Source organism: Juglans microcarpa x Juglans regia, chromosome 1D, assembly GCF_004785595.1.
Source record: "Juglans microcarpa x Juglans regia isolate MS1-56 chromosome 1D, Jm3101_v1.0, whole genome shotgun sequence".
Classification (NCBI taxonomy): Eukaryota; Viridiplantae; Streptophyta; class Magnoliopsida; order Fagales; family Juglandaceae; genus Juglans; species Juglans microcarpa x Juglans regia.
Genome location: NC_054594.1, coordinates 6,203,246 through 6,214,832, shown reverse-complemented (window position 1 = coordinate 6,214,832; position 11,587 = coordinate 6,203,246). Strand labels below are relative to the sequence as shown.

The window sequence follows — 11,587 nt, the reverse complement described above, 5'->3', positions numbered from 1 at the left end:
TTTGTTTAAGTGGTGTAAGTTAAGTTATTTATTTTATATTATGAGTTTATTGCTATTTTATTTTATGTTAATTGATGTTATTTGATTTATTTGATTTTATTGCTTTAATTAGTGTTTACCTTTGGTTGAGTATGGTTTTATTGGCTTTATTTATTTTATTGTATAATAATTCTGTTGTTTATTTATTTTATTGTATAATAATTTCGTTGTTTATTTATTTATTTGTATGTCATTTTAATTTAATTGTTTTATTTTATGGCGGATTATTTTATTGTTATATTTATTTTATGGTGAACTACTTCATTGGTTTTATGCATTTTGTCGTATGTTATTTTATTTATGGAATTTTATTTTGTTTTGTTCGAAATTGAAAGGCGGGTTAAGGGTTATGTTATGACAGAAAGATGGTACGACTGAGAAGGCCATTGTTAGGCTTAAACATTGGTATAGTAGGCCTGAACTCTTGGTGATTGGTTGTTTTAATATCAAGGCTCGAACATCAGGGTCTGGGAGAACTCTTTGGATTAGGTACTCAAGTTGCTGCTAAGGAGGGGAATAGTTTTTAATTGCTTAGGATAATTGAGGATTTAGGTTCCGTAGAATTTAGGTAATGAGTCTTTGAGGTAGGGGGTTGTAAGTTCAACGAATGTCAATGTTAGATTTATGAGAAGTTCATCTAAGGTTTGTGGCCCCATAGTTTTTTAGAAAATAAGTTAATGGGATTTAAGCTGGTAGGTTCAACAAGCAATTAAGAGATTACTTAGACTAGAAGTTTTTGATCTTGCCGACCTCGATAAGCAATTTGATAACATTTGGGGTTTTAGAATTTACAAGTTTTATAAGGCGAATGTTTTAGATTTGAGTTCATCGATCTTAAGGATTTCAGGAAATGATTTATATCTGGGTTAAGGTTTTAGAATTGCAGAGTTGAATGGCTGAATTAAAATAGGATTGATCTGAGTTGAGTTATTGATATGAGAATTTTTTTAGGGGAAAATTTCTTTGGAGATGGAGGATGTTGATCTAGTTCGGTTAATAATTGTTTTTAGCTTGAGGTTACAGTGTCAGGTTGAGGATTTAATTTATATCAATTTTAAGGATAATAGATGGTGACGATTTAAGAAATGATTCTTATTGATTTCGGGGATATAGGTTTAGTGATGGAAATGGTAATGATGATCACTTGCATATTTGGAGCATTTTTTTTTTGGTATTGGCTAAGAGTGCATGTGATCGATGCATGGTAGCGGTGAGTATTTATGCATATTTCGAAGATTTCAGGTCCTAGTCTCATTTTGGTTTGAAAGAAGTGGTTTTGGTAGGTGTGGAAGAGGAGTCGACACAATAGTAGTAATTCAAGAGACCTTGGCTTGGAGTTTTTGGTGAGTCGATCAAAGTGTGCAATTGAAGTGGGTTACTCAATGAATCATGGTTGGGAATAGTTATTGTGATTATCTTCAGGAATTAATTGTGACTTGAGGTTACCTAGGAATTTAAATTTTTGAGGCTATACTTTCTTTTGGAGTTTGAGCATCTAGTTGGTTGAATGAAGGACATTGTTATTTAACTTGAAGTGAGATTGATGGGATGTCACGTATGGTATATGAAAAGATATTTGAAGTTGAAGCTTAGGCATCAACAGTGGATAATATGATCAAGTATGTGGGGGTAATAAAGCATTAGGATCCTTGGGTGCTTTGCAATGGCTTTTGGTAGATTGAAGATTTGATCAGTATGGTTTGCCCTGAGGTTTAATAGTGCTGTGCTATTGAAGGAACTAGTTGTGTTAATACTAGCTTATTAGAGTAGAAATAGGTGGGCGAGTTACCAAGGAGGTTTTGTTAATGTTTTGGTGAAGTCAATGGTGGTTCGTTGTGAGTTTAGTCACCGTTAGATTAGATGTTGTTTAGAATGTAGATGATGAGCTTTCGGGTTTAGGTTGTTGGGTAGAAGTCTCTAGGCACTCTTTTTGATTCGCTAGGTTGGAATTGAGTCTTTTAAAGTATGTTCCTTATCGTAGGTGAGACGGATGTATTTTGGGTTGAGGTTGCTTATTTTTAATTTGGGATGCTGAGGTTGGTTGATATTGGTTTTCTGTCAATGATCATGGATGTATTTTATAGAATTTGATTTTGATCAAGGCAGTAGAAATTAATTGAGGAATTTGAGTTAGAACTCGTGGTTTTGGGAGAGAGAGTGTTTTTCTACCAAATTGTGATAAGAGTTTTGGTTAGTAGGAATGAAGCCACCTTGTACTCTTGGTGTTAGTTTCATGAGGACGTAAGTTTTATGCATGTGGCGAATATCAGAGTGCGCAGCAGAAGCGTGGTATTTTTGTTGTAGTCAGGAGTTCAAATTGTGCTGATTTGAAGAATTAATGGTGACTTGAATTTTGAGAAGATATTTGTAATTGGAAATTAATCATTTGGTTGTGCAAATCTGTTACTGATGGTTAACATTGGAAGTGGCTATTAGGTTTCCAATAGTAGAATTCAATAAAGGTTTAGAAGTTGGAGCATAGGAGTTGATTGCAGTTGGCACATATTATTGTAAGGGCTTTTGATCATTGGAATTTATTGGATGTTGTATTAAGGTTCTCGAGGAAAATGAGATTTTTTTTGGATAGCAGTCACTCTAGGAATACTGGTCGTGATGTGTCATTGGGGACTAAAATGAGTATGATGGTTAGTGCCATGCTCATTGAGGAATGTGCCACGTGCCGTCTAGTTAAGGTTGAGCATCAAGGTAGACTTCAACCTCTCCCTATTCCAAAGTGGAAGTGGGATGATATTTCTATGAATTTTGTTGTGGGTTTGCCGAGGACTCCTAGTGGGAAGAACTCTATTTGGGCGATTGTTGATGTCCAAGATATGTTGGCCATTTTCAGATCGTAGAGAAGGTTGGGTTTGTTGCTTATGGAGTGGCCTTGCCAGACTATTCTGGTGGTATGTTCTTAGTCTGCTCTTAGTTGAATCTTATTCCTGTCTTAGTCTTAATGTTGACCTTGCCAATTTCGAGGACGAAATTTTATTTAAGAGGGGAGGATGTAACACCCCGCATTTTAGTGTATTTTTACTAAAGGATTATTTTTATTTATTTAAATTTTATTCTCGTATTTTAAAATTGGTTGGATTTTGAATGAGTTTATTTCCATGATTTTTATTTGGTGAAAATTATTTTTTATGTGCTTTCTTAATATTTATTTATTGTTATGCATTTAAATTGCTTTTAATATTTATTTAATTACTGTGGGATTTAATTATTTCAATTTGACTTTACCATTACGTTTAAATTATTTTATTGAACTTGAGGTTTTGAAATCGTTTCCGTTGGATCATTTTTGTGACCCAAGTTATGAGGATTGGACCTCATTTCTTTTCCCTCTATTTTTCTTTTCCTTTTCTTTTTCTTTTCTTCTTTTCTTTTTTTTTTCTTTTTCTTTTTCTTCTCCCGGTTTCCTCCCCGGGTGCGCGAGTTCTCTCTCTCTCTCTTTCTCTCGCCGTGCGTGGCTTCTTCCCCAGCCCGCCGCCGTGCGCCGGCGGTGGTCGACACCGCCCGGCTCCACCGCTCCCCCTGCCGCCGGCGGTCACCTCCCTCCATTTCCAGCTCCTCCATCGCCGCCGTTAACCACCACGAACCCATTGAAGCCGCGGCGTTCCATGCACCACTGCGCCGCCGTCGCGCCACCTCCGGCCACCATCTTCCTACCACTTCATCCCCGGCCTCTTGGCAACCCATTGGACCCAACCCCAGCTCCGATCCGTCACCGGTGAAGCCCCACCAAGTCCATCTCCGATTTGCACATTTTTGGCCTAAAACCACCCCTTGCGCCGCCACCCACGGCAAACCACCACCACCACTAGCTTCACCGACCTCCCTAGGCCCTACCCTATCAATCTTGGGTCTTCGTTTGTCCTCGTTGAAAAGTTGGTATTTGTGACCCACGGCCACAGTGTATTTTACACTGTGGTGTTGCTCAAACGTCGCCTTTTTCAACTTTGTGATCCTCGAAAAATTATTATATTACACTGTAAGTATTTCTCCAAAGAACTTTCGTAATTTAAATGTATTTTTGTACTAACCCATTTCACTGTGTTTTTGGCATGCCGGACTGAGTCCGAGGAGTTCGGGGGTCGGATGGATTTGTGATTGAAGTTGTTTGGTTGATTTGGTTGAATTGGATATTTGTTGTTGATGGGTTGGTTGGATTTGTTGGTTTGGATATTGTGTTGGTACATATGCATTTCATTATTTCATGCATGATCATGTTTGTAAAGGAAAACTGGGTTTTCGTGTATTGCATTCATGTTCATGTGATTTGAAAAGCTATGATTTTATGTGATAATATTTTTGGTGCGTGTGTATCACGACCCCAAGCCGAGATGGGGCATTAACTCGGTGGAGCTCCTCTGGTTACTTGGGAGCGGAATATACTGAGTAACGTCCCCTGGATTGTCGCCGGGCGACAATGGGATCGGACGAGATGGTCTCGTGCCGACTCCGTGGTCCTTCTGCTGGCGGGGACTAGAGGATGTCTGGCCACGTACGCGCTGGGCGCGGAACTGGGCATCGCTCGTTGCGTAGTGTGAGTGCTTGGCTACGTACGCGCTGGGCGCAGAACTGAGCACCGCTGCGAAGCCAGGACGTGCGGATGGTCCATAGGGGAGACCATGGTGCATATGGAAATAATGCATGGTGCATTTGAGATTAATGCAATATTTTCTGGGAAAATAGTGCGAGTTGATTATTTTGGGTAAATCATTTTCTGGGAAAATGTTTTACGGATAATTTGGACCAAAATGGGATTTTGGTGTGTGTTGGAAATTTATCATTTTCGGGAAAAATGATGTTTTGTGGAAAAATGCATGTTTTCATGTGCATGCATGTTAGTTGCGTTTAATGCATTTTATATTACGTTGTTGTTTGGGTTATACTTACCTGCAAGACCATTTTGTGGTATCGCAGATTTTGATGCTAATGAGGAGGAGGAGGGCGAGCCTGAGGAGACGGCTCCGCCTGAGGAGTGATCTGGGATCACTCGTTTGTACATTTAAAACTATTGTAAATTATTTTATGGATGACTGTATAACTGCTATTTAAATCTTTACTGATGTTTGATTGTAATTAAATTCTGGTACTTAGTTGACTATCCGCTGCGTTATTTTATTTGAACACTGTTGCATGTACACACACTGGCACTTCGTTGGGATGTGTGACCGTGTTGTCACCATCCTGGCGTCTCGATCCCTGTGTATTTATATAAGGGGATTGGGGCGCCACAAAAAAAATTTGAGACGAAATTCTTTTCATCCCAAAATGTCACTTTTAGGAAATAATTCTTTGTTCGTCCCAGAAAATCTCAGTAGTCCAATTATCATTTGAACAAGATACATGACTTTCAGATGGAAAAATTTGGGACGATAAAGTATCGTCCCCGAATAGATTTACTGTTTGAATTGATGGTACAACATTTGAACGAACATAAATTTCTATTCAAACATATAATTGTAGTTTGAAAGGACATTTTGGCAAGAAAATTGTATATAGTTTGGGCATGATGTATTGGGCCATTTTTACACAATGGTCAAACTCATAGTGCCCGTTTCTTACTTACATTGTTTTAGTTTCATGATTAAATATAAAACCAATAAGTAGATAAAAAAAAAAAAAAAACTATATTAACATACAACTTGTCACAAAAAAAAAAAGTTAATATCTAGTAATTAATTTACAAGATGGCTAATAATAAGTATATATCGGCTTCTTGTCTTGTAGATGTTCGAACGAAAAATTATCGAGAAGAAATGAATGGCTTTCTTCGTTACATCACTACACAAATCTCTCAAGCTTGGACAAATGCAGTAATAATAAGTGAACATTATCTAAAGTTTGAGAAGTGATGAAGTGATAATTTTGGCATAAGAATGTTTAGATCAATTTTTTAAATTACTCATGTTAAAATAGAAACATCATTTAAGAATAAGTAAAATAATATCAAACACAACTTTCTTCTCCATACTGAGGAGCCTGTATACCAGATAATGTATTATTTCATTATATTAATTTCATTCACTTTTTTTTATCTGTTATATCGTTAATCTAATTTTACTTCTTGTTGTAGGAGTCTTGACATTCGAACGGACATCAATCTTATTTGAACGGTCATGTCTTCAATATTCGAATGACCTCATGTTCCCTTCAAACATGACTAAAGTGTTCGAATACTAGTGTCATATCGTAATAGTTTGAACAATATTCTACGAATGCTTGTTAGGGACGAAATGACTTCTTTCCAAAAAAGTTTCCTGTTGTCGGGAAAATTTCATCCCAAAAGATATTTTCCATGACAAAATTTTTTTCTCGTCTCAGATTGTCTTTCGTGACTTTTTTTTATAGGAAATAGACATCATTTCATTTTACAAGGAAGTTACATCTGTGACTAATGTTACAAGCCAAACTAACTCATGTTGTTAGCTTCCACGCACACACATATTTTTGCGACGGATATTGTCTAAACTTCAGAAAGCCCTCAAAAGAGAGTATTAATCTCTGTATGAAACGGAGATAAAACCAACCCTCATCCACACTCCATCCTCCAATGGAGAAGTAAACACCACACCCATCCTCCAAACCGGATGAGGGATGAACCAACACTACTATGGACATAAGTTCAATAGCTTATTTCACTTTATTTTCCTACAAACAGAAAACCCAACAAACAAACACCGACATAAAGTCGAAAATACAGAAAATGGAAACAACAACCAAACACCAAACACCAAACACCAAACAACAAAAACAGAAAAGCATAAAAGGGAAATACTATGACACGCACCATTCTGGGAAGGAGCTGATCGGTTGGTCAAGACGGCGCCGAAGTCACTGGGACCTGAGCTGTTGCGCATGGCATCAACGAAAGGTGATTCGCGATGGCTCGAGTGCGCCACGCGTTCTCTTTAAACCACGCGTCGATGCAACGCACCTCTCCGAATGGTGCCCAATCCAGTCAACTACAAGATCGGCAGGTGAGGATTCTCTTGGTGATGCGCATGTAGGAAGATGGTCATCGGAGAAGCTCAAATCTACTACCCTTCTTTATTGGGCCGGAGAAAAAAAAAAAAAAAAGAACCCATTGGAGACGCAGGGCCGGCAGTAGAGAGGGAGGAGAGGAAGAGGAAGAAGGAGCCAAAGCTCCCCTTCCCCCCAGCTGGGTTCGGACGAGAGAGGGTTTCTAGAGAGAAGGGCTCTGTTTTAGGGAGAAAGGGACCCTGTTTTAGAAATAACTTTAAAATTTAAAACTATTGTGATGAGGGTTTCGCGACATACCTATTGTGATGAATTAGGGACGAAATCGTTTCATCCCTAAATGTCTTCCAGGACGAAATCCCACCCTTTTGGGGAGAAATTTTTCATCCCAAAAGAGGGTTTCTATTGTAGTGAATGCAGTTTTTTATTTTCCAGTCATTGATTCTGTCTTCAATTGTAAGAAAATGGTTGTCGTGTCTTTAATCCTCACCTTCCAGCTTAGTCATTAACTTGGGGGATTCCTTGATGTTTTTGATTGTATATAATATACTTTCGCTTTAACCATAACTAAAAAAATGAACTCATCTTCATCACAAATATCTTATTTCGAATTAGTGTTTTTATTGTAACAATCATGCATGGATTTCTCTAAAATCATAAATAGTAATTTTACTACTGTCCCCTCTCTCTCTCTCTATAGAAACTAGACCCTTTCTCTCTAGAAACTCGCTCGTCCTAATCCTGCTGGGGGAAAGGGAGCTTCGGCTCCTTCTTCCTCTTCCTTTCCTCCCTCTCCACGCTGGCCCTTCGTTTATGGTGGTTTCGTTTGTTTTTTTTTTTTTTTTGTTTTTTTTTCAGGTTTTAGGCTGAATAAAAGGGGTAGCCATTCCGAGCTTCTCTGGTGACCATCGTCCAACACGCGCACCATCGGGAGAAGCCTCACCCACCGATCTTGCGGTTGACCGGATTGGGCGCCAATCGAAGCGGCGCTTGCCCCAACATGTGGTTTAAAGGAAATGTGTGAGATGTTCAAACCATCGCGATTCATCTTCGGTCGACGCCATACGCTGCAGCTCAGGGTCTAACGACTCCGGCAACGTCTTGACAAGCCGAACGGCTCCTATCCAGTGTGGAGCCTGTCATGCACGCACCATCGTCGATTTCCATTTTGTTTGTCCGATTCTGTTTGATGGTGTTTGTTTGTTTCCGATACTGTATTTTCGACTTTATATCAGTGTGTTTTTTGTAGATGTTTGTTTGTTGATTTTTTTATTCGTAGGTAAATAAAGTGAAATAGGCTATTAGATTTTTGTCCATAGTAGTGTTTGGTTCCTTCCTCCTCCTTGTTAGGAGGATAGGTGTGTTGTTTACTTCTCCTCCTGTGTAGGATGGAGTTTTAATAGGATGTTTTTCCCTCTGTTCTAATACAGAGAATGATATTCTATCTTTAAGAATTTTCATGAAGTTTAGATAATGTCCGTCGCGATAATTTTGTGTATGGGGATGCTTACAACAGATGTTAGTTTGACTTGTAATTTGAGTCACATATATAACTTCTTTTTATGGAATGAAATAAAGTCTATTTCTTATAAAAAATAAAAATAAAAAAATGAAAAATAGTACTCAATCAAATGATCATATTGCTCAACTTGTTTCTCGATGGTGTCTTCTCACGAAACATGAAGTGAAATAATGATAAGACATTTTTATTGATTACTGCATACATTGCACGGACCTATACGTACGTACAACAAATTATTGATGATCAGCGCTTCCAACTAAAACGTAGAAATTAAGGACCGACCAACTAAAAAAGTACGAGCACTGCTTTTCTTTTTAACTTAACCAATATAAAAGCATATTGTAGGCACGGATACAACTTTCCAACTGAAATCTCGAGTGCATCGAATTAGACTACTGAGTAGAAGAATTATTCTATTTGTAGTCGGGGTATAAAATACCAATGGCATGCCAATGGTACGTATACGACGTGTTCTCCAGTACCGTGACTTATAAACAGAACTTCTCTTCCAGATAATTATTATTATTAAGCGGGATAAAGTGAAGCCGCCAGACGTGGGTTTGCATGTGCGTGTAAGGGTTTGGCCATGAAAAGTTCATTCATGGTCTCAGAGAGGTCAATCTCCTCTTGGTTTGGTGGCAAACTCCATGAAAATCCTTGAAGAAGCCTTGCCAAAAGCATCACAGTCATGGCAGAGCCGAGCGCGATGCCCATGCAACCTCGCCTTCCCGTACTGAACGAAATGAAGCGCAGCTCATGCTCTGCAAGTTCCACCTCCTGATAATCGGCCATCGACGATCCCTCCTCCTTCTTCTTCAGATGTCGATCTGGTTTGAACCTCAAGGGTTCTTTCCAAACGCGAGGGTTGCGGCCGAGACCATATCGGCTCAAGATGACATGACTTCCTTTCGGGATAAAATAGCCAGCCACAGTCGCGTCTTGCATTGAGACATGGGGGACGTTAAATGGTGCAATTGGGTGAAGCCGGAAACCTTCCCTTGCACAAGCCTTGACATAATTCAGCTGTGGAATATCGGATTCTTCAACCCATCTCTTCTTTCCCACTACCCTGTCAATTTCTTCAACAGCTTTTTGGAGGAGCTCCGGTTGGTTGAGCATTTCTGCTAGTGTCCACTCTATGCAGTTGGAAGGATTATCCACTGTTGCAAGCATCAGTTCCTGCACGCACATGATTGAAAACAATTCAAATAAATGATTAATAGATATTAATTTTTGAAAACTTCATTTATTTAGATTTAAATATTTTCTACAAAACTAAGATTAGTATGCATATTTAGAATAGGAGAGAAAAACACTTTCTAGGTTTGCGAAAGACGTGAAGTATTTTGCAATGTTATATATTAAAATGCATGGTGTTAGGTATTCTTATTAATATTTAAGTTTTATCTTGCCGTGATTTGTGCTTTGATCTCTTCCGCTGAAAAAGCTGCTTTCCCATTAGAATCCTTTGCCAAAATGAAAGCGTCGAGCAAGTCCTCGGCCTCCGTCTTCTCCCCTTCTCTCCATTGCCGTAGTCTCTCATCAACGACCGGATCTTCATAACTAGTAACGATCTTCATAGCCTCACTTACAATCTTCCCATGACCATCTAAATCTAGCGCTGTTAAGCATGGCAAGTAATCTGATAAAGCAAATGCATTAAGGTGGACGAGTATGGTGAAAAGTGATTCAATGTGTTGTTCTTCCTCAACTCCAGGTCCTCCATCCTTCTTTCCTTTGCCAAAGTACCTTCTGTTGAATATCATCTTCCTAATGACATTTCCACAGTAATGACGTGCAACAAGTCTCACGTCCACAACTGAACCACTAATTGACTGATCATCAGTAAGGCCGTCAATCGCAGCATTCTTACATTGATTATAAATGAAACGAACAAGATTATCAGCTTCTTCGGTCCTTTTATTGAGTAGCCACCGAGTTGTTTTTGAGTTAATTATGTCAGAAGCCACCAACTTTTTCATCTTCTTCCATTGATCTCCCCACGGCACCAAAGCTGTCGACTTAAAGCCGCGAGTAGCATATTTATTCGACAAAAAAAGAGGTCTTGATGCAAACACGATATCGTGTTTTTTCAAGAACTCCCGGGCAAGTTCCGGTGAAGTTACCGGAATAACATGAACACCACCTAGACGTATACAAGCGATTTCCGTATTGAGTGATTCCAGAAGGCCATGTATCCACCGAAATGCTGGCTTATTCCTCCACATTTCTGGGAGGTTTCCAACTATTGGCCACGGAGTTGGGCCCGGTGGGAGCGCTGGAGTTTGCTTGAAGGTTTTTCCATGGGGTTTCCACTTGAATAATATGAGAGGAAAAAGAATAATGAGCGTGGTAAGCAAGGCAGAGATCAAGGTTAAGCGCATCGGCAACATGATTTTTTCTGAGGAGCCATAACCATGGTTGACGTCCCCCATGGTAATTAAGAATAGGAAGGAATAAAACATGGTTTCTTTTCAACGTATATTCTTTGCGAATGTATATGCTTGATAAGCTCTACGTTAATGCATGCAGGGCTTAAGAGAACCGATTTATTGGAATGACAACTTCTTCGGGAAAGTGAAAGAGCACTAGGCACAGAACTCTTTCTCGAGCTGAGGATTAATCTTTTCTGAAATCAATGGAGACCAAAAGACACGAATTTATAGATCATTAGTATGCTGAGAGAAGTCTAGCCACGTGTTTTAGCTGAAAACGCTAGGCTGCAGGGTGGCAAATTATTAAGGCCCATGGTGCACGTGAAGGAGAAGGAAAATGTTTTACATCTTTGTCGGTTAACAAGGCATCTTATACATTATCTTCAGAAAAGGAGGACAATCTAGAGCATTGGAGGAAGGCCGAATCACATTGTAACTTAGAGAATAAAAAGGCTTGCTAGGTGTCACAATATTAGTGGTCATTCAATTCAATTCTATTATGTACATTTTCTATAAATAGTCATTACTGTACAGAGTATTGGGCGTGGAAAATTATTAGGAAATACAATACTGTTCTAAGGAACTTTTCCTCAAGCACTTGGCG

At 39.0% G+C, this 11,587-nt stretch overlaps 1 protein-coding gene across 1 annotated transcript; it reads right to left on the bottom strand.

Annotated features, from left to right (window-relative positions):
* Positions 1 to 9,073: 9,073 nt before the first annotated feature.
* LOC121241487 (tryptophan N-monooxygenase CYP79A68-like) lies at positions 9,074 to 11,113 on the bottom strand. Its single transcript, XM_041139268.1, has 2 exons — positions 9,961 to 11,113; positions 9,074 to 9,727 (listed from the first exon to the last, which is right to left on the bottom strand). Exons 1-2 carry the CDS (start codon positions 11,011 to 11,013, stop codon positions 9,074 to 9,076), a joined length of 1,707 nt encoding a protein of 568 aa, XP_040995202.1. The 5' UTR covers positions 11,014 to 11,113.
* Positions 11,114 to 11,587: the final 474 nt, after the last annotated feature.

Coding starts and splice junctions, on each gene's coding strand:
- LOC121241487 (XM_041139268.1), bottom strand. CDS start 11,013: ATGTTTTATTCCTTCCTATTCTTAATTACCATGGGGGACGTCAACCAT. Junction 9,728..9,960: donor AGATCAAAGCACAAATCACG/GCAAGATAAAAC, acceptor ATGTGCGTGCAG/GAACTGATGCTTGCAACAGT.